Source organism: Protopterus annectens, chromosome 6.part1, assembly GCF_019279795.1.
Source record: "Protopterus annectens isolate FY-2018-M chromosome 6.part1, PAN1.0, whole genome shotgun sequence".
In the NCBI taxonomy this organism is placed as follows: Eukaryota; Metazoa; Chordata; order Ceratodontiformes; family Protopteridae; genus Protopterus; species Protopterus annectens.
In genome coordinates, this window is record NC_056738.1 from 357,482,987 (window position 1) to 357,506,858 (window position 23,872).

The window sequence follows — 23,872 nt, forward strand, 5'->3', positions numbered from 1 at the left end:
CATCATTCTGTAACACATGGATGGTGGGATATGCAAACGGCATCAGCAATGAACCACCCCTCACATCCCAAACAGGACACCCTGTCCACCCGCAGGTAGCACCTCATGGTTGCTTTCACCATTCTCTAGTAGCAGAAATCAAACCACTACACTGTGTGAACCTTCTTCCTCCATGTCAGACAGGGCACATCCATCCTCATTGCCATGCTGCTAACTGAACCTGAGTGCCTGGGCCATAGTCATTGCTTCATCCCTCTTTCACACAGCAATGGCTATCAAGAGATCCTGTTGTGTTCTTTTATCCACCTTTCTACCAGTGATGCTCCCAGATTATTCCCAACTAATTTCTCCCGCTCCTTCAGTTTTTGTATCCCCATCCTACCTTACTTTCTGTCTAGCCGTCTCTTTTTCACCATGTTTTTTTTCTCCTCCGTGCTCTTTTCTGTTCCCTTAGTTCCCTTTCACCTTATTTTTTTTACATAACTTAGGTGTTATGACATTATAATGGCCTTATCTGTATCTTCTGCGACCAACTCAATTCACTATAATCACACTTCCAACCATATATTGAAATGTAATTTATCACTACACCTGCCATGGTAGTTTGTTAGTAAAATGGAGTTTTATTCCTTGACTTCCACTGAAAATACTCTCTGCCCAGGACTTCTCTGCTTTTCAAACAAATAATGTAAGGAAACCTATATCCAGTGCTGTTCTTGCAAATGGAGGAATCAAGTGACATTATTTTTAAACATTTGGAAAAATTAGTTCTACCCGTCAGTTTTTTTTTTTTTGTATCGATGTGTTTTAACATTTTAACATAACTGTTAAACAATTTATAAACTTACCCCAGTAGCAAGTGAAGGAGGCTGCAGCTGACAACTATTGTATTCACTGATAACTGATGTGTCAAGGTCATCAGACAGCTCACTGGCAGACCGAATTGATGTTACACTGCTGGTCAGAGGATTCATGGAGTAAAACATATCTGAAATTGCAATTATCTTGATTTTAAAAACATCACTCATAAAACACAGTTGTTTCCCATTGAAAGGGCAAGACTGCAATAGTTCAGGAAATTCCATTACACAGTGCTACTGTAATCCATGTATTTGCGGTGAATCATGTTTGGCTAAGTCAATATCATACACTGGAATTCACTTATTCATTTTTTTAGTAGAACTCTCCAACAGCCTTATCACATCCTCATTACTTTTCAGACATCTAGCTATTTACTCCAGCAGCTTTTGCACACATCAAGAGATCAAAGGACTTTCTACACCATTTCTGGCCACCCAATTTCCTTTTGACCATCAAAATACATCACCTCCCACTAACACAAGCAAGTTTTTCCAATTTCCCAGTGTCCAAGGTCACTAGCCAAAGAGGCAAGAGCTGGGTATTTCAGGCTATCCTTTGGGGAATAAAAAGATTTTATCTTTTGCAGCTAACCCCATCCCTTGTTGACTGTCACACATAGTGCAATGCTGCTATGCCTGGCCCTTGCATTGCTGTGTGCTTCATGACGCCTGCTATGCACAGATAGACAGCAATGTTATACTTGGCAGGTTTTCAACCCAAGGAGAAGAGAATTGTTGTCTAAACAACAGATTTTGCTCCTGTAGCAGGATATGCACTAGAACCTTTGCCAAAACGGAAAAGCTGGGTTTGGATGTTTACTCACCACCTCAGAATCAGCTGCACACAGGGCTGCTCACTGAACCCAGATCTCATGGACCACAGCTAGGACTTTATCCCTCTATAGTAAACATCTCGCTACAGGATTATAAGAATTTAATTTGGTAAGGTTGCAGCATTCTTTGGCCATAAACATATTTAAATCAGCTACTAAGTCACTACAAACAGAATGAACAGTTCAGTGGCCCTATAAAGCTGCGTATTCAACCTACTCTAGTAACACTGGACCAAAGATGTTTGATACAGAAGAATTTACATAGGCAACCAACTGAAAATATACCTAAACACCACTACTAATACTAAACACATTCCTACAAGATGTGAAGCATATCATTCTAGTAAGAAAAGTAAAAAAAAAAAAAAAAAAAACAAAAATAAGACCTATCTAGACTACTAGAATGTGGTAAACTTTATTACTTTAAGTATTATTTTATGTTTGTTACTCTAAATAGAAATACAGTTGTGTAAAATCTTACCATAACAGTAGATGTCACTCTCTTCACTTTTGCAGTATTCTTCATTAAAGGGATCCCCTCCCAATGGCACCAGAGGAAGCCACAGCCCTGGGAGAATGAGCCTCAATAGAAACAGAAAGCCTCTTCTCAGAAAATGAGTAACAAAAAGAAATGGCCTTAGAGATTCATGAAGAAATGGTTTGTTTGGAAACAGCAAAACCATGAGATCTGGGATGAAAAGAAACAAAAAGTTACTCAGAATTGTGAATGTGCTTAGTCTTATCCAAATAACAGCCGAGTTGTCTATGCAAATCTAAGGTGTGAAGAACCTTCTCACTAGCAGATTGCAGACAAGGAAAACAGTTGGGTAAATTAATAGACTGATTAACAGATAAATCATTAACCAATTTGGGCTTAAAGAAGGATTAGTACGAAGAGACACCCTGTCCGTAAAAAAGAACAAAAAAGGAGCAACAGCCATAAGGGCCTAAAGCTGAGACACTCTCCTGGCTGAAGTAAGGGGCAAAAGAAGAAAAGCCTTCCACGTACAATGCTGCAAGGAAGCTGAAGCTGCAGGCTCAAAAGAAGCCCGAGTCAGTTTTTCAAAAACAAAATTAAGGTCCCAGGAATACGAATAGGTTGCCTGGGAGACTAAATATGAAGGACTCCTTTATGAAATTGTTTGACCTCAAACCTAGAGGCCAAAGGAGGAATCAAAGGTAGGCAAACATAAATAGCTGAAAGGCGAGCTTTAACTGAAGAACACACAAATAAGAGAGAACCAGAGGAATATCCATGGAAATTGAATCCTGGTTATGAACAAGGCACCAGACAGTACAGTTTTGTACCTACCATAAATGTAGATGTTTGAGTGCTAATACAGCTGCAGTCATAACAGATGGGTTCTCCTGCTGTCAGGCGGGTCCTCAGTCGGCCGAATTCCAAAGTCTAGGTCCGGCGTCGGTTGTCGTCGCTTCTTCCCTGATGTCAGTGCGACAGGGGTATAAAAGAACCAGCCGACGCCATTTTCTTCAGTTTTTCTTGCCCCAGATGTCAGGTGCCCCCAGAAGAAAGGCAAAACATAAATTTATGTAGTAAAGCAAATGCAATATAATCAAAAAACAGTAGTTGCAAGCAAATACACCATAAAAGAATACCCCAATGAGGTTGTATGAGGAGGTGTTAGCCATAAGGCCTGTCCCAAGAGGGGAAGGAGGGAGGGAAACCTGGACTGCAGCTGTATTAGCACTCGAACATCTACATTTATGGTAGGTACAAAACTGTACTATGTTCATCGTCCATACAGCTGCAGTCATAACAGATGGGTAGAATCCCAAAGCTAATAAAGGGGTGGTAGGCACTAAGTGGAACTAAGTGGAGCCAGGATGCCCTGCAAGACTGCAGTGGCAAAGCCCGCTCTAGTTTTGGAGTATAATGGTAGGTGATGGTGCTTGGAGAAAGTATGTACATAACTCCAAGTGGCTGCTTCCAAAATATCTTTGGTAGGAACCCCCCTGAGGAAAGCAGCAGAGGTAGCTGTGGTCCTTGTGGAGTGAGATCTGATGCCTGTAGGAACAGTTTTACCATGAAAAGAGTAACAAAAGCGTATGCAGTGGGCTATCCATTTTGAGATTGTTTGTTTGGAAATAGGCTTCCCTTGAGCACCTGTAGCATAGGACACACAAAGAGTTGCTCTGATTTTCTGAAAGGCTTTGTTCTGTCCAAATAATAACGGAGCTGTCTGTGAATGTCCAAGGAATGTAGTAGTCTCTCCCCTTTGTTTTGTGGATTAGGGTAAAACGTAGGTAAGTGGATAGCCTGATTCAAGGCTACCCTGGATACTACCTTTGGCATAAATGAAGGATTGGTTCATAAGGAAACTGTCCTGATGGAAAATGATGAAAGGCTGCACAGCCATGAGGGCTTGTAGTTCCGAAACCCTGCGTGCTGAGGTGATAGCTAGAAGGAAGGCTGTTTTCCATGACAAATATTGCAGATCTGTTGAAGCAGCTGGCTCAAAAGGAGGCAGGGTTAGTTTTTCTAGAATGAAATTGAGATCCCAAGCCGGTACTGGTTGCATCCTTGGGGGTTTTATATTCTTAGCCCCTCTGAGGAACTGTCTTAAGAGAGGGTGAGAGAATAAAGGAGGATCAGTGTTGTACTCTGCAGAAAAGGCTGAGGCATGGATTTTGATGGAGGAGAATGAAAGTCCACTGCTTAGCAGCTCGGCTAGGTACTGGAGTATTTGAGGTAAATTCAGTATTCCAGGATTCTGACCCTTTTTCTCATTTCAGACACAAAACCGTTTCCATTTTGCGGAGTAGGCTTTTCTAGTAGAAGGCCTTCTGGCCTCCAAAATGACATCCTGCACCTCCTTGGAGTAGGGTCTGCTGTGAATTTAAGGAATTCTCCATGCGGCTAGATTGAGTGTTTTCAGCTGACTGTGAAGAGTTTTGAAGTTGTGCTGAGTCAGTAGAAGAGGCATTTAGAGGCAGGATCCATGGTAAGGAATGCGTCAGGCTCCTCAGGAGTGGGTACCAGTGTTGTCTAGGCCAGTCTGGAGCAATGAGAATCATCTTTGGTCTGTCTGCTCTGGCTTTTAATAGAACTTTGGCCAGCAGTGGAAGAGGTGGAAAGGCATAAACCGTCATTGTTGTCCAACTGAAAGAGAGTGCGTCCACTTTCCAGGCCTGTGGATGAAGGGTCCTTGAGCAGAATTTTGTCAATTGGTAATTTCTGTGGGTGGCAAAGAGATCTATGTCTGGCCTTCCCCATGCTTGAATTATCATTGTAAAAACTTGAGGATGCAACTTCCATTCGTGTGGATCTGTCCTATTTCTGCTCAGGTTGCCTGCCAGTGTGTTTTCCTTCCCTGGCAGGAATTGTGCTTGAAGTTGGATTTGCAATTCCAGAGCCGTGTTCCAAAGGGACATGGCTAGTCTGCACAGGGGATATGAATGAGTTCCTCCCTGTTTGTTTATGTACCTCATCACTGTGGTGTTGTCTGTTCTTATCAATAGCTGCCCTGGATGCAGTAGGTCTTTGAAAGCCATAATAGCATTTATTACTGCTAGCATTTCCTTTTGATTGATGTGTAGGTGCTTTTCTTTTGTGACTATTTGCCCTGAATGCACCGATCTGTCATGTGCACCCCCCCAGGCGTAGTCCGAGGCGTCTGTTGTGATGACTTGATTTGCTTGAGGCTTGCAGAATGGGAGACCTATGTTTCTTTGGCATGCTTGAGCCCACCACAGAAATTCCTTTTGAAGACATGGAATCAGTGGTATGATTGTTTCCAAACTGTGGCTGTGTTGAGACCATAAGTTTTTAGGTACCATTGAAGTTTCCTCATATGCAGCTTTGCACATGGGATTAGCAGGATGCAAGATGCCATGAATCCCAGAGCCTGCAGGATTTTCCTTGCAGTCAGCCTGATGAAGGTTGCCAGTTTTCTGAAGTATTGAGTAAATTGCCCTTGTTTCTCTGGCGTGAGGTAGGCCATCTGGGTGTTTGTATCCAAGCTGGCACCCAGGAAAATTATTGTTTGAGAGGGTATTAGTCTTGACTTCTTTTTGTTGACTGTGTATCCCAGAGATTTCAACAACATTATTACAAACGCCAGGTGTTTCAGAAGAGTGTGTTTGCTGTCCGCTTGGATCAGGCAGTCGTCCAAATATGGGTATATTTGTATCCCTTGAAGTCTGCAGAAGGCAATTACTGATGCCAGGCATTTCGTGAACACTCTGGGTGCAGTAGATAAGCTTAGGATGGATAGGTCCAAAATAGGTCTCCAATCTTTGCCCTTCCTTGGTACCAGGAATAGTCTGGAATAAAATTCTTGACCCTGTTCTTGTGCAGGTACCTCTTGAATAGCTTTCATGTCCATGAGATCTGAAATTTGTTTTTGTGCCTCTGCCCTTTGATTGTGTGTCAGGTTTGGCATGCCTCTCATTTTTGGAAGGGTGTGAAAGTGGAATCTGTAGCCTCTGTCTATAATGTCCAGGATCCATTTGTCTTTTGTGACAATATGCCAATTTTTCGAAAATAATGCCAGTTTTCCGCCTAAAGGTGCTGCCATTTGAGCCTTGCTTGGCATGCAAAGGGGAAAGTCATTGGGTCTGCTTTCTGAATGGCTGTGAACTATCCTCACCCCCTCTTGGTGTAGGTGTTTGCCATTGTCTTCCCCTAAATGATCCTTGAGATTGCCCTCTACCTCTCGGGCGCCTGTATCTACCTCTTTGAGGTCTGTCTGTGGCTGGAAAGGACCAATTTTTGAAGGCCAATTTCTACTGAAACGTGGCGGTTGTACCTGTAGGAAATCTTTCACTGTTTGCATTGATTTTGCCTTTTCCTCCATTTTCTTTAATACCTCCTCAGCTTTAACACCAAACAATACATCTTTTTGAAGAGGTGCATCTAGTAATTTAGCTTTGACATGATCTGGTAAGGTTTGCTCTTTGAGCCAAGCATGTCTACGATGACTGATCCTGTAACAGCAGCTCTACAAGAGGCCTCTAAAGCATCAAAACCACATTGCAAGGTATGTTTACCCACTTGCTCTGCACTATGCAACAAATCCTGCAACTCCTTCAAGTCTGGTTGTTCATGTTGTGACATTTTGCTTTTCAACTGAGATAACAAAAACTGTTGATACTTTAACATATGGAACTGACAGTTTAATGCCCTCATGGTTAAAGTGGCCGAGGTGTATACCTTTTCCCCCCACCTTTCTAAAGCTCTGGAATCTCTCTCTGAAGGTAATGGATTTTTGGCAGTGGAGGCCTTAATTCCCTTGGGACCCTGTGAAATAGTTTCTGAGTCAGCCACATGGCTTTTGTATAGGAATTGGTGTGAATCAGGCACCCGGTAATACCTGTCAGGCTTGACTGGAGCTGGAGGTAAAGAATCTGGGTTAAGGCTGGCCTCTGAATAAACATCATCTAATATGTCTAAGACAGGAGGTATAGCCAGAGGCCTGTGCTGAGGGAGCAAGAGGAAATCCCTGAGCCTTTTCTTGGAGTCTGAGTACTCTTGGCCTTCCCAGTGGAAGTGTTCCCTCAAGGTATGCAAGGTTTCCCCAAAGAGGAATCCTTCAGGGGGGAAGACAGAGGGAATGGACTCCTCTGCATCAGAATCTTCGAAAGGGGAGTAAGAATGTTCCTGGTCCTCAGAATGCTCTGAAGTAATGGAGGCCTGGTCCGAGGAAAGGTATTCTTCCTCCACTCTGGGCCTTTTGTCCGGGGGGGTTGAGAACCCCTGATAAGAGTAATCAAATCCTCAGCCATTTTGAGCATCTGCTTTTTAGGCATGGGGCCTTGAGAGGGGCCCTGTGGAGCTTGTCTTTTGGAATGCATGGCTGCTTTAGATTTAGTGTAAGCCTTAATGGAAAAAGAAGAAGAAGGCCTGAAGACACCTTGAGAGGTGGTAGGCCTGTCTGAACTCTGAGTTTCCCCGCCAAGAGTGACTTCGGTATCTGTAGTCGGGGTGTGGGCCAAAAAGCCTGCGACCTCGGGCACAGAAGACACCGCTAATGAAGTGTCATCGGTAGTCAGGGGCTGCATAGGCGCCTCGCTGAGAACCGGAGCACATGTAGTCGGCTTTAGCGTGGTGTCGGTAGAAGTCGCGGACCTCGTATGTCGGTCCTTATCTTTACGTCGTTTACTCAAAATTGGAGTCTGAGTATCCAACGACATGTTGTAATTAAACTTTTTGCCAAAATAGTGTTGGCCGAACTCTGCCCGACGCTTAATAGTGCGTCTGTTGAATGTAGCACAAAAACGACAGGCCGAGACGTCGTGGTCTGGGCCTAAGCAATGTATACAAAGGGAATGAAAATCCTTATGCGGTATTTGCTTCCCACATGAAATGCAATTATTAACTTTGTCTGACATCGGTCTGAGGCAAGAAAAGTTTCCCCAACGGGGTACTTAGCTTTCTAGAAGTCTTCGGTTGAAAAATATTCGTAATCTCAGGAGCTGGCCGACCGGCACTTGCGAACTGCTTCTGCTTCGGGCACCGCGCGGCAAGAAAGACTGAAGAAAATGGCGTCGGCTGGTTCTTTTATACCCCTGTCGCACTGACGTCAGGGAAGAAGCGACGACAACCAACGCCGGACCTAGACTTTGGAATTTGGCCGACCGAGGACCCGCCTGACGGCAGGAGAACCCATCTGTTATGACTGCAGCTGTAACACACGATGAACATCAAAAATCTCTTCCATTTGGACACACATGATTTCCTGTTTTCCTGCAGAACCCAAAGCACATCCTCAGAAAACAAGGTGCCTAAAAGGGATCAAAACCCTTTCACCCACAGTGTCACTTGAAGAGTGGACAAGTGAGGATGGAAGAGAGACCCCTTGTCTCGGGTGACTAGGACCACCCTATGAAATAACTTATGATGACCCTTGGCTAGGTGCAGAAGAAGAGGGAACCAATGCTATCTGGGCCAAAAGGGAGTCACCAGCAAGATTTTAGGAGAGCCGTGCTCTATCTTGTACAGGACCACCAGTATGAGAGGAAGGGGAGGAAAAGCATAGAGAAACATCCAATTCCAAGATAAAGAGAGGGTGTCCACCTTCCAGGCCAGAAAACTTGGGACTCTGGTGCAAAAAAACAGGAAGCGGTCTGTTCACAGGGGAGGAAAAAAGGTTTACCCGAGGAGTACCCCACTGGTGGACAATGTCCAAAGGCAAATCTCTATGAAGCATCCATTCATAAACCTGTGTAATGGACCTACTCAGAGCCTGCCACGATGTTTTGCTCTGAAGGAATACAAACAGCCTGAAGAGTCACCTAATATTGGACAGCTAGATCCCAAACCTGAAGAGCTAGTCTGCACAGAAGGTAGGAGGACAGTGTTCCTTCCATGCTTGTTGATGGACCACATTACACTGGTATTGTTTGTAAAGATTTTGAGAGGTCCTGGAAAAAAAAAATGATGAAAGGCCTTAACAGCAAGGAGGAGAGCTCTCATTTCCTTGATATCGATATGGTCCGACCTCTGATGACTGGGCCAAAGACCCTGAACCTTGAGAGGGCTGAAAAAGCATCCCACCCCATGTCTCAGGCATCTGAGAAAAATTCTTGAGAGGGGATTGGGGGTTGAAAAGGAAGCCCTGGGTTGAGACAGGTGATGAATCCATCACTGAAGCTCTAGTTTCAGGTACGGAAGAAGAGGGACTAGAAAGTCTAGAATATGACAGTGTCGGAGCCATACTGACTTTAGGAACCACTGTATCTTCCTCATATGGAGTCCAGCTAGAGATAACATTAGAATGGTGGAAGCCATGAATCCCAGAGCCCTTAGAAATTCCCTGGCTTTACATGGGACTCAAGGAAGAATGGATTGAAAAAAAGCAATTGGAGCAAGATCCTTAGGAGATGGCAGATAAGCCAGCATAGGAATGATCTGGAGCCTGCAAATGAGAAAAACATTGTCCTGAGAAGGAGTAAGGATGGATTTCTGGAAATTTACTGTAAACACTAGGCTTTGCAATAGGCAAACAACACAGTGAAGGTGCTGAAACAAGGTCTCTGGGGGAGGAAGAATGAATGAGCAGGTCATCCAGATGAGGAAACATTTGTATCTTCCATATCCTACAAAAAGCAATCACAGGAGTGAGGCATTTGGCGAAAACCCCTGGGGCAGTAGAGCGCCCAAAGGGCAAAGCAAGAACTGAAAACATAAGGAAGAAAAGTACAGTTTTGTACCTACCATAAATGTAGATGTTCGAGGGCTATTACAGCTGCAGTAGTTACATATGGGTTTTCAGCCGGCAGGCGGTCCCTCGGTCGGCCGAATTCCAAAGTCTTGGTCCGGCGTCGGTTGCTGTCGCGTACTCTTCTGACGTCAGGAAGGCTAGAGTATAAAAGACACAGCCGACGCCATCTTCTTCAGTCTTTCTTGCCCCAGATGTCAGGTGCCCCCAAAAGGAAGGCAATACATAAATTAGTGTGATACACAAATGTAAGCAAATAAAACATAGTAGGATAACCCAGTCAGCAGGTATGAATAGGTATTCAAACCCCAAGGTCTTACCAAGAGGGGAAGGAGGGTGGAAACCTGTACTGCAGCTGTAATAGCCCTCGAACATCTACATTTATGGTAGGTACAAAACTGTACTATGTTCATCGTGCATTACAGCTGCAGTAGTTACATATGGGTAGAATCCCAAAGCTATGTATAGGGTGGTAGGTACTATACGGAACTGGGTTGAGCTAGAATGCCCTGCAAAACTGCAGTGGCAAAGCCTGCTCTAGTTCTGGAGTATAAAGGCAGATGGTAATGCTTTGTGAAAGTATGTACAGAACTCCAAGTGGCTGCCTCCAGGATCTCCTTAGTAGGCACTCCTCTAAGGAAGGCTGTAGAGGTGGCTGTGGCCCTAGTGGAGTGGGATCTGATACCAGTAGGTACGAGCTTTCCATGATGAGAATAACAAAGCGTATGCAGTGACCAATCCACTTGGAAATGGTCTGTTTAGTTACAGGTTTCCCTTGACCCCCACAGCATAGGAAACTAGGAGTTGATCTGATTTTCTGAATGACTTGGTTCTGTCCAAGTAGTAACGTAGCTGCCTATGGATATCTAAAGAATGAAGCAGCCTTTCCCCTTTGTTTTGAGGATTAGAGTAGAAGGTAGGAAGGTGGATGGCCTGGTTTAGGGCTACCCTAGATACTACTTTAGGCATAAAGGAGGGGTTAGTACGCAGGAAACCCTGTCCTGATGGAATATTAGGAATGGCTGCACCGCCATGAGGGCCTGTAACTCAGAAACTCTACGAGCTGAAGTGATGGCCAGTAGAAAAGCTGTTTTCCAAGACAAATATTGTAATTCTGCTGAAGCAGCTGGTTCAAAAGGAGGCAATGTCAGTTTTCCAGTACATAGTTAAGGTCCCAAGCTGGTACTGGTTGTTTCCTTGGAGGCCTTATGTTCTTAGCCCTCTGAGGAACTGTCGCAGTAGAGGGTGTGAGAATAAAGGAGGATCCATGTTGTATTCTGCAGATATTGCTGAGGCATGTATCTTGATTGAGGAAAAGGAAAGTCCCTTGTTCAAAAGTTCAGTTAGGTACTGTAACATCTGAGGCAGGTTTAATTTTCTAGGATCCTGTCCTCTTTCTTCATTCCAACAGCAAAACCGCTTCCATTTTGCTGAGTAAGCTTTTCTTGTAGATGGTCTTCTAGCCTCCAAATGACATCCTGCACTTCTTTGGAGAGTAGTGCCTGATGTGAAGTTAAGGGATTTTCCATGCAGCTAGACTGAGAGTTTTCAGCTGACTGTGAAGAGTTTTGAAATTGTTCTGCGTCAGCAGTAGAGGTGTTAGAGGCAGGGGCCACGGAGGAGTGTGAGTTAGGTTCCTCAATAGTGGATACCAATGTTGTCTCGGCCAATCTGGAGCAATCAGTATCATCCTTGGCTTGTCTGTTCTTGTTTTCAGAAGCACCTTGGGCAGCAGAGGTAGTGGTGGGAATGCATAAACTGACCAAGTTGTCCATGTGAATGAAAGGGCGTCCACTTTCCAAGCCTTTGGGTGGAAGGTCCTTGAGCAAAACTTTTAATTGATGATTTTGTGGGAGGCAAAAGGTCTATGTCTGGCCTTCCCATGCTTGAACAATCTCTGTGAATACGTCTGGATGTAGCCTCCATTCGTGAGGGTCTGTCATATGCCTGCTCAGAGTGTCTGCCAGTGTGTTTTCCATTCCTGGTAGGTACTGAGCCTGGAGTTCTATTTGTCTTTCCAGAGCTAGATTCCAAAGAGTCATCGTTAATCTGCACAAGGGGTATGAATGAGTCCCTCCTTGTTTGTTTATGTACCACATTACTGTGGTGTTGTCTGTTCTTATGAGCAGCTGTCCTGGATGCAGGAAATCTCTGAAAGCTGAAAATGCCTTTATTACTGCCAGCATTTCTTTTCGGTTGATGTGAAGGTGCTTTTCTGTTTTGTGCCATCTGCCCTGAATGCACCTGTCCTTCATGTGCGCCCCCCAGGCGTAATCTGAGGCGTCTGTTGTTATGACTTGTGTAGCTTGAGGCTTGCAGAATGGGAGGCCTTTGTTTACTTTGCATGCTTGAGCCCACCATATGAATTCCTTTTGTAGGCAAGGAATTATTGGAATCTCCACTTCTAAGCTGTGACTGTGTTGAGACCATAGATTTTTTAGGTACCATTGAAGTTTCCTCATGTGCAACTTTGCACATGGGATTAGAAGAATGCAAGATGCCATGAATCCCAGAGCCTGCAGGATTTTCCTTGCAGTAAGCCTGGTACTTTTTGCAAGCATTTTGAAGTAGTGAGATAGTTGCCCTTGTTTGTCTGTTGTTAGGTAAGCCATCTGAGTGTTTGTGTCCAAGTTGGCACCCAGGAAGGTAATTTTTTGAGAGGGTGTTAGTTTTGATTTCTCCTTGTTGATGGTGTATCCCAGAGAAAGCAGTAAACGTGTCACATATGCTAGATGTTTGAGAAGTACGAGTTTGCTGTCCGCTTGGATCAGGCAGTCGTCCAGATAAGGGTAAATTTGTATCCCTTGAAGTCTGCAGTATGCAATCACTGATGCCAGGCACTTGGTGAATACTCTGGGCGCAGTAGATAAGCCAAAGGGCAATGCAGAGAATTGATAGTGCTTTGAACCTGCAAGAAATCTGAGGTATCTTCTGCAACTTTGTCTGATTGGGACATGCAGGTATGCCTCCTTGAGGTCCAATGTTACCAGCCAAAACCCCTTGCCCAGCATGGGAAGGAGTTGCTGTAGTGTGAGCATCTTGAATTTTGGCACTAGAAGAAATGTGTTGAGAATGGATAAGTCCAGAATGGGTCTCCAGTCGCTTCCTTTTCTTGGCACCAGAAAAGCCTTGAATAAAACCTTGTGCTTGTTGGTGCGTAGGTACCTTTGTATAGCCCCCATGTTTAGGAGCTTTGCAATTTGTAGTTGTGCCTCTACCCTTTGATTTTGTGGTAGGTTTGGCATGCCTCTCATTTTTGGAAGAGTGTGGAAATGAAATTTGTAGCCTCTGTTTATTATGTCCAGAATCCATTTGTCTGTTGTGACAATATGCCAATTGTTTGCAAATAGTGCCAGTTTCCCTCCCAAAGGTGCTGCCAGTTGAATTCTGCTTGGCATGGAAATGAGGGAGTCATTGAGTTTGCTTTCTGTACTGCTGTGCACTGTCGTCACCACTTCTTGGCGTAGGTGATTGCCATTGTCTGCCTCTGTAGGATCCTTGGGTTTGTCCTCTGCCCCTTCCGCGTCTGTATCTGCCCCTTTGGGCTTTGTCAGTCGTTGGAAAGGACCAGTTTTTTGATGGCCAATTCCTGCTGAACCTTGGTGGCTGAACTTGTAAGAAAGCTTTGACAGTTTGCATAGATTTTGCCTTTTCTTCCATTTTGCGTAAAATATCCTCAGCATTACCACCGAAAAGAACATCCTTATGTAATGGTGCATCTAGAATTTTTGCTTTCACTTGATCTGGAAGATTTTGTTCCCTTAGCCATGCATGTCTGCGAATGACTGCTCCAGTGGCGGCTGATCTGCTGGAGGCCTCTAGTGCATCATAACCACATTGTAAGGTGTGCTTGCCCACTTGCTCAGCACTATGCATCATATCCTGCAACTCTTTTAAATCTGGTTGCTCAGGTTGTGACATTTTTGTTTTTAATTGTGATAACAGAAATTGCTGATATCTAATCATATGAAACTGGCAGTTTAAGGCCCTCATGGCAAGGGTGGCCGAGGTGTAAACTTTCTTTCCCCACCTTTCTAGAGATCTAGATTCCCTTTCCAAGGCAGTGGGTTCTTGGCCGTGGAAGCCTTAATTCCTTTAGGGCCTTGAGAAATAGTCTCAGGATCTGCATTATGGCCTTTATAGAGGAACTGATGAGAATTAGGGACTCTGTAATACCTATCCGGCTTAACAGGTGCAGGAGGCAGAGAATCAGGATTTAAACAGGCCTCCGAGTATACATCATCTAAAACCTCCAAAACAGGAGGAATAGCCAGAGGCCTATGCTGAGGTAACCAGAGGAATTCCCTGAGCCTTTTCTTGGAGTCGGAAAAGTCTTGGCCTTCCCAATGGAAGTGCTCTCAAGGAGTGTAAAGTTTCCCCAAAGGAAAAATCCTCAGGGGGGGATACAGAAGGAATGGACTGCTCTGCATCCGAATCCTCAAAGGGAGAATAAGACTGATCTTCAGCATCAGAATGTTCTGATAAAATGGAATCTTGGTCAGAAGGAGGAGAATCCTCCTCTACTCTGGGTCTCTTGTCAGGAGGGGCCTGCGAGCCTCTAATAAGAGTGATCAGGTCTTCAGCCATTTTAAGCATGTGCTTCTTAGGCGTGGGCCCAGGTCTTGGGCCTTGTGAGGCAGGCCTAGAAAGTTGCTTGGCTGATTTTGCTTTTGTAAAGGCCTTGATGGAGAAGGAAGATGAAGGCCGAAATACACCATGAGTGGATGTAGATCTATCCACATTGGTGGGTTCGACATGAGCAGGTGCTTCGGTAGTAGTTTGGGAAAGGGCAAGAACCAGCGGTCTCAGGCACAGAAGACCCGCCGAGGGAGTGTCGGTAGTCAGGGACTGCAAAGGCGTCTCACTGAGAACCGCCCACGTGGAGCTTGTTTCGTGGTGTCGGTGGAGACCGCAGTTCTCGACTGGCGGTCCTTTTCTTTGCGTTTTCTGGACATAGCGGTAGTTGGAGTATCCGACGACATTTTATAGTTAAACGCTTTTCCAAAATAATGTTGCGACTCCGCCCGGCTTGATAGTGCGTTTATTGAAAGTAGCACAAAAGCGGCAGCCCGAGACGTCGTGGTCTGGGCCCAAACAAGGTATGCAAAGGGAATGGAAATCCTTATGCGGTATTTGCTTCCCACAAGAAATACAATTATTATCTTTTTCTGACATCGGTCTGAGGCAAGAAAAGGTTCCCCAACGGGGTACTTAGCTTTAATGAAGACTTCGGTTCCGAAATTTTTTCGTAATTCAGGAGCTGGCCGACCGGCACTTGCGAACTGCTTCTGCTTCGGGCACCGCGGCAAAAAAGACTGAAGAAGATGGCGTCGGCTGTGTCTTTTATACTCTAGCCTTCCTGACGTCAGAAGAGTACGCGACAGCAACCGACGCCGGACCAAGACTTTGGAATTCGGCCGAGCGAGGGACCGCCTGCCGGCTGAAAACCCATATGTAACTACTGCAGCTGTAATGCACGATGAACATCAGAGAAACACAAATATTTCCTGAAACAGGGATGAACAGGAATGTGAAGACAAGCATCCTTGAGATCCAGAGAGACAAGGAAGCCTGAGAGGAAGGAATCTTCAGAAAGGTGCTGAGCTGTGAAAGGTCCAGAATGAGTCTCCAGGTGCCTTCTTTCCTGGGAATGAAAAACATTCTGCAATAAAACCCATTCTCCTCCTGAGAAGAAGGAACTGCTTAGATAGTGCCTTGAGACAAAAGGCCCCGAAGTACATCTGGAAAGAAAGGCAACTGTTCCTGAAGAGGTTGGGGAATGCCAAGAAAACGAGGAAGGGATTTCCACACCATGAAGTAACCCTGATGGAGAGAACCCAAGAGTCCTGAGTGATCCTTAACCAACTGGGAAGAGACAGAGAAAGATGAAAGGGACTTGACTTAGGATGGAGGGAAGATGGACAGAATCTGGCCTATCTGGAAAAGGAGGTTTCTGAGTAGCAGAAGTATGTGTAGACTTAATAGAAAGAGGAAGAGCCCATCTAGAAGCCTGCTTTTACCTGTGGGAGGAGGGCGAGGCTGTATATGCACAAAGGTACGCTTGGAATGATAGTTCTTTGGAAATTTAGGAATACAGTAAAAACAAAATGAAAACTCCAGCAAAGCTAGAACTTCCACTGAGTGACCTCCCAAACCTCTTTAGTTTGTTATTTGGGATATTTTTGCAATGACCCTAATGATAACGGATATCAGCTGGGCATAACAGCCCTGTGTTTTTAATGCTTAGTCAAACACTCTGCTTGTGCTGCGCCGATGAGGTCATAACAAGGCCGAAATATGCATATCCACAGCTAGTGGGGTTTGGCTTTATTGGCCTGAAATTGTCCATTAAAATGGCGAAACAAGTCATGGGCATTCAGAATCGCCAATTAGCTGAAACACCTGATGTTCATAAGGATCATTTGCATATATCCCATGTGCCTCTGATACAAGAGGTTTGGGAGGTCACTCAGTGGAAGTTCTAGCTTTGCTGGAGTTTTAATTTTGTTTTTACTGATTGGTTTTTCAGTGACCTTCTCACTCATTGTTTTAAATTTAGAAATACAGGAAACAAAAATATACTTCAGTTTCTTAAAGGCCTTGCTCTTTTCTTGCAGGGACTTATAAAGCATGGCAGAACGAAAGAGATTTTTATTACCAAGGAGATGATCCATCAATTTAGCCTTAATATCATCAGGCAAAGGCTGGAGGTAAAATCAAGAGCAACACCTCAACACAGAAACCAAAACAGCAGCTCTAGAAGAAGCATCAGCTGCATCATAACTACATTTAATTGAATGGCAAGCCACTTGAGAATAAGAGCCCAACAGAGAGAGGGCTGAAACCTTCCCCTCAGAATCAGGAAGGTCAGAAATAACCTGATAGGCCTGAGAAAAAAAGAGCTAAGACATATCTGGTCATATGGGTCGGATAATTAACAGACCAGCAGCCCGAAAGGTCAGGGTATCAGCAGTGTACACCTTTTTGCCCAGCTGTTCCATGGCCCTAATGTCCTTGTTGAAAGAAGCAATTTAGTAGAATGCAATAGTTTGGAAGGTTTGTCAGAAGAGACAGATACAACAGAGGGGTCAGCAAAAGAACATTTGCAAGGAAATTTACAATCAAGTACCTTATAAAACATATCAGGCTTTTTAGTGGCTGGAGGCTGGGAATCAGGAGCCTGAGAAGCTGCTGAAAAAGTGTCTAACAGGGCAACTAGGACTGAAGGTACAGCAGATGGTGAGGTGACTCCATATGAAGGAGTTCATAATACCTGTCTTCTGGAGATCAGAAACCTGAGTACAGTCCAAATTAAAAAATTCCATCATAGAAGAGATAGTATCCCCAAAAGAAAGTTCCTCAAAGGGAGAATCTGGGCTAATGGAATCCTCCTCTTCAGTATCATAGTCCAATGGAGAAGGAGTCTGAGAAGAGTAAGCCAAGGACTCTTCCCCAGATTCCAAATCCTCATCAGAACAGTCCTGCTCCCTATGACTATTAAAGGAGTGGGTGACCAAGGGGGTGGGGGGCAGGAAAAGAAACTCCCTGGGCAGGCTTTAATGCCATGAGTGCACTAAACAACCCATGTAAAATCCTGCCTTTCATGCTGGGGAGCCTTAGGAGTGGGGAAATATGTATAGTTTTTTGCTTTGTTTTTCAAAGGGATGTCAGTCCTAAAGACCACAGGAGGTTTAGTCCCTTACCAACACTCAATCAGCATAGTGGGAATCTCCTCCTGAACAAGAATCTGTGGAACACCCCTCAGTCCCATGGATATGATCAGCCTAAGTTCCCCCTTAACATCCACAACGGACATCTGCAGAGCCTCTGGGGACATGCAAGAAGCCGGATCTATGCCAGCCTCCAAAATGGTTGTGGCAGAGGAATCCAACGGAACAACTGGATGACCCTCTGGGCTTTCATCAGCTTCAAGAGGGACAGCCAGGGTAGGCAGTACAGCAGCCAAATCTGACCTGAGTTTTTTGTCATCTTCTTGGTAGAAGGCTTACCTTTGGGACGGGATAATTCTACCATTGCACCCTACTCCAACAACTTAAGATGTTGGTTCTCTACGTAGTTAGACAAGGGGGAGAGACAACTGCAAAGGGTCTTGAGGAAAAACACTTCACAAATTGAGCACGAAGTATGGCTGTGAGAAGCACCCAAGCAAAACAAGCACTGCTCATGATGGTCCTTATGGGGGATGTGTCTCCCACACTGACATGTTCCTTTTCTGGATAACATGTAAATTCACAACCAAAAGAAAAAAAACAGATAAGAAAACCTCAATGGGGCACTTATCTGAAAACGGCTGGGTAACTAGCACAAACGACGGAACATTCAGACCAACAAGTGGAGATGGAGTCCGGACTAGTGGCAAAGAAATTCTGAGATAGGTACTTTCCTATGTCACCTTTATGCCTTACACCATGAGTGGGTAGCACACATGTGATGTACGACATCCTTGAAAACTTAAGGCTTTGGTATTCTGTCCAGACGTTGGGCTACCCTTGGCATGGGATCCCTTTATTAAGGAATACTGCAACAGTGATATGGAAGGACATCAACTGTGAAAGGGTGTTTCAAAGATCATTAAGTTCAGATGGCTGAAAGATGTACTTTAAATAAAGCAGAGGACAGAACTCTGTGAAAGAGTACAACATTAAAAAGAGGGTTTTGTTGGATAGATGCCACTGTAGGGTATGTGCTTATTCCATGTACAAAGTGATAATCTAGTCTCCTTGATAGGTAGGATTTCCTATCATTTAGTTTATCAAGCCTTGTGGAATCCTTAAAACCTCAGATGAGATTGGCTCCTAATTCAGGATTAGGGTCCTTTCTTCCATATTGTAAAGTTTAGGTACCTTACATTTAGGTGGAGCTGAACTCCTAACCATCATAACAGAAAACTGTATGAGCTCTACTGCTCACTAAATGAAAACTAAGCAAGGTTCTAACCCTTAAGCTCAACTAATACTTCAACTCCAAAACAGCTGCTTTTTACAAGGGAATCACTACTGATGTGGTTTCTTAATGTGATCGGGTAGTGATGCTTTCCTTTTGGGAGATTTCTCCCTTTTTCACATTGGTACAACCATATACACAAGTTTTTTTTTTTTGGGGGGGGGAGGCAAAGAGAATTACATTTAATGTTTTCACTGGGTTGATTTCCTAACCAGTTGTGCTTACTGAGTTGGTTACTCGGAAAGCTGTGACTCAATGAGTCATGAAGAAGCAACCATCTCCACTCATTTCCGTTAGAGGAGAGAACTACTATGATCTTAGCCATGAGTACTACCAAAATCAGGTTGGTTCTATTCTGCATTGCCTTTTCCAGTGCTCTGGGAACAGGTGGATAAGGTAGAAAATTCAAAAAAAGGAAGCCTCTGTTCCAAAGAGACTAGATTTTCACTTTGTACATAGAACAGCACATAACCTAAGGTGGCATCTATTCAACAACACCCTCTTTTTAGTAACACAACTATCAGAATTCTCGAGAAGAACCTTGGTATGTGGTGATTATGTGGTGCAAACAGATCCATATAACATGAGTCTGTGGAAGACCCCTGGATTTAACTATCATGAGGGAAGACTGGGTAAAGATTTCCTCAGATGTTTTTGCCAGAGCATTTTGAAATGATGGGATGCACCAGGCCCAGAGATGAAGACTGTGCTTTGATTTCAGAGTCATGGCTATCATAGCTAGCTTGCACATGAGACAAGACCACAGTGGGAAGCAATGTGGCTCAACTGCTAAGATCTCTGCCTCACAGCTCCACGGTCTGAGGGTTCATTTCTGATCTCTAATCATGGTTTGTTTGGAAACTACATGCTCTCCCTATATCTGAGTGGGTTTATTTACTTTATGTTTGTGTTTAATGGGACAATCCGACTGGGTGGGTAACCCATTTTCAGCAGAGGCCTGGGGGAAAGCCCCACTAGTTTAGAGAAAACAATCTAAGAAACTACAATCATAGGCAGAGACAACAAAAATAACCCCTCAGAGAATACATAATATAAGAAAATACAAACTTAAATTGAGAACTTCAAAATGTCCATAAGTTACAAAAATACATATGTAATATAAGAAAAATACAAAACATATGATGAGACGATCAACTTTAGCTCCTTTGGTTAACTATAATCATATATGTGATATAAAGAACATCATACAACTAGACAAACAAAATCACACTTATGTACAAAGAATATTACAACACTTAGAGAAACATAGTTATTTATATGTCTTCGTGGATAATAAAATGAAAAGTAGGAGTAAGAGATTTAAGGTTAGCTTACAAAATTCAAAGTCTGTTATTGGAATTTCTCAGGAAGGATTAAAGAGAGCATTCAGTTGGGATTTAGACAAGAGCAAAGCCAGAAGTTAGATAGGTGGGGCTTGAGAAGTGTTTTAAATTTTGGAGGGTTAGCAATGGTTAGTACATGTTGAGGGGGGGGTCAAATTCAATGTCCTGGAGATGCAATTGGAGTAGAGACAATCTCCATAGAAGCTCGTGGCCTTATTGACTTGTAACAGAAGTTTTGTCAGAAGATCTGAACTTTCTTGTATTAGAATGGGTTTTAACTAGGTCTTGAAGAGCTGAGCATTTTTCAGGTTGATATACTATGCTGTGTGCTATTATAAATTGGGTGAATGCAATGAGGTTAGGTAATTCCAACTAGTTTAGCTGTTGTAAGGCATTGCAGTGATGTGATTTGTATGGGGAGTTATTAGCAAATCTAGCAACCTTGTTATAGCAAGCATCTAGTTTAACTAGCTTGATCATCTTCAGGTTGGTGAAGATGGCAGGTGCATATAGGAGGGCAGACAGTAAATGAGTCCTGGAAATAGACTGTCTAGTGAAGTCAGTGGGATATGGTTTAGATCTGTAGAGAGATCCTAATTTTATGTGTACTTTACAACAGTTGACGGATGTTTATCGAATTTCAAGTTATCAGTTGTGATGCCAAGTAACTTGCTGTGTGACACTGGTTCAATATCTTGTTGTTATTAGCTGAACAGATATGGAAGGGTGAGTGGTGGTCAGAGGGTCGGCTCATTATTTGAGAAGATCATTACTTTTGTCTTTCTGGGATTCAGGATTAAGTGAGAGCAGCAAGCCAGGATACTACTGCAAAGAAAGCAAGCTGTGTTTCTTCTTGAAGTAGAGAGAGAGGGGCTGCAGAGGAGTGCGGTGTCATCAGCATATTGTATGATTGTGGCCAGGTTTGTAGCAAAGTGGAGGTTGTTAGTAAAGATACTGAATAGGAGTGGACCTAAAATTGAGCCCTGAGGTACACCTAGTGTAACAAGTAGTGTAGGGGAGAATTCATTTTACAGCTTGATGGTCTGATAAGTAGTCATGGAATCACTGAGGAGCAGAATGGCTTAATTTAAGAGACAGAAGCTCATGAAGTTTTTGGTGGGAGACTGTATCAAAGGCTTTGGACATGTCTAGAAATATTGAGGAGACTAGTTGTCCATATTTTCTGAGATGGTTGATGCTGCCTGTAAAGCTTAACAGAGCTGTAGTGGTGTTGTGGATAGGTCGAGAGCCATGCTGGGTGTTAGAAGATTATTACAGAGTAGATGATTCAAGAGTTGGGACTGAATACATTTTTCTAAGATTTTGGATAAGGATGACAGAATTGCAATTGGTCTGTAGTTAGAAAGGTCTGCATAGGTTCCTCCTTCGTATAGGGATATTATATAGGAAGTTTTCCAGGCTTTGGGAACTTGATGCTCAGTTATGGAGCGATTATTCAATATAGTGACTGGATAGGCTAGGACATTAGCAGCTAACATAAGACAGTCAGTGGGTAGTTAAGTTTGTGGAGCATTCTTTTAAAGCACTACTTTGAATGGGCTTGAAAGAAAAATTGTTGGATGTTTCATTGGGTTCAGTAGGAATTTTTAGCAGTATAGTGTTATTTGTTTTGGTTAAGTTTAGAATGGAATTGGTGAAGTAGGTATTGAATTGAGTGGTTATACTATCTAGTGTATTTGTGGTGGAGGGAGTTGGGGTTGTCTGGCTGTAAGAGTTTATATAGTTTTCACTGGATACTCCAGTTTCTCCTACCTCCCAAAATATTAAGGGTCAACTGGCTATTCTAAATTGTCCATACATTTAATTTGATCTTGTCATTGTGGACCAGGCTATGATGGAAAAGGGTCCATGATGACTAGTTCACTATCTAGTTAATAAATTAATATATTAAATTAAATTAAATTAAAATAAATGAATAAATAAATAAATAAAAGTGCACGACCCTCCCCAAAGGTATGCTGATGCATCACATCACCATAAAACTGTTGTGATCACCCTGAGGGCTTTTGGTGTCAAGACTGGTATGAAGACCCATCTTCTTGTTTTAGGTGTCTTGAATTCTCAAAGACCCCATGTGCATTCCGCAAGCTTAATCTGAAGTACTTGGTATCAGGCTCTAGCTTCCATTTAGACTCTACAAATGGCATCCCTGAAATGGCCACCACATGAGCACCCCTTCATCTGCAATTCTTGGGGATAATGAGAATGAGTGAAATCACTTGTTCCAGAAAATGTAAGGATCATAAGAGATTCATCAGTATCATTTGATATTCTTCATGAGCAGCTTTGCCAACAGGACAGTGAAAATGAACTGTAACATGCAATTACGAGCCTTTAGGGTAGTGCCTACTGTTAGAGATGCTTCAAAATCTTTTTTTTTAAATAGAGAAAGTCTGCACCCCCTGGTGTTCAGGATGGCCTCCCACAGGAAACACTTCATACATTAATGAGTAAGGCTTGACTTCAGGCAGTTCAGGGGGAATCCTCGGGTTGGTGAGCCAGTGAATTGTGCACTTTTACTCCTTGCTCAATTCTTCCTGAGATTTTGTCTGAAACAGGCAGTTGTATAGGTCCATGCAAATATGGATGTTCTTGACCATGAAGTAGGCATAAGACAGAGCTTATTATTATTTCATGAATACTCTGGAAGCAATGGACAGTCCACATGACAGAGAAGTGAACTGTAATAGTTTATGAAAATAGGCATATGCAAGCAAACATACTTCATAATCAAGGTGACCATGAGGGAATCTGAAAACACAAAGTAACAGATAGCATCAAGAGTAAGACTTCTGAATTTCTTTACTGCCAGAAAGGCTTAAGACAGGTCTCCCACATCTGCCTTTTCTGGGTACCAAGAAAAGCCTGGACGTAGCATCCTTCTCCTTGTTCTGACAAAAGGACTCTCTTTACAGCTGTTGAAGATAACATACACTTCACTGTAGATGGGTCCTGCCACAGCCATCTAGTCTAGTCAGACAAGAAGCATCCCATCATCATAAAGGGTTGACGGGATCCAAATTTTATCTTGCATCTTGTATTTATGAGTACTTTCACCCCCAGGTTGTAGTCACATGAAACCAATGGGGTGTGAAAATGGGATGAAGTTCCTCCATTAATAACTAGCAAGGCTGAAGAAAGGGGGGGTGAGACTGAGGTAATAAGAACTAGAAGGCATGTTCAGACTGGGTGGGCAGGGGACCATGATTCTGCCAACACCTTACTGGCCCTTTCTGAACATCCCTTTCTGCTTGAATTACTCAAGCGTGCCACTGTTTTTTTTTAATAAAAGGGTGTCAACACTTAGTTGGGAAATGACTGCTGCATTCTGGCACTGGGGAATCAGAAAGTTGCTTTACTACCTCAATGGTTTTGCTTTCTTCTTCCAGCTTAAATACTTCATGTGAAGGAGATATGAGTAGTGACTCTTTGTACAAGGGTGCACTTTAAGATCTTTTCTTTGATATCTTTAGACAAGGATTGAAGCCTTAGCCAAGCAAGTCCATATGATAACTGTGCCTGGGGTGGCTACCCCAGCAAAGGCGTCTATAGTACTGTAGCATGCCAGTTAATTTTAAGCAGTTTGGAAAATATTTGCAAGCAACTGCTTCAAGACTGCACCAGAAACCTCTTTATTTTCATCTTGCTTCACAATGCCACCTTGGAAATGG

The 23,872-nt window shown here is 43.5% G+C and overlaps 1 protein-coding gene across 1 annotated transcript in view; it reads right to left on the bottom strand.

Annotated features, from left to right (window-relative positions):
- ATG2A (autophagy related 2A) overlaps nt 1–23,872 on the bottom strand; it is a 2,853,001-nt gene that overhangs the window by 2,173,414 nt on the left and 655,715 nt on the right. The window contains exon 9 of the mRNA XM_044075772.1: nt 849–988. Within this exon, the coding sequence (XP_043931707.1) occupies nt 849–988 (140 nt within the window). The remainder of the gene's footprint in view (nt 1–848; nt 989–23,872) is intronic.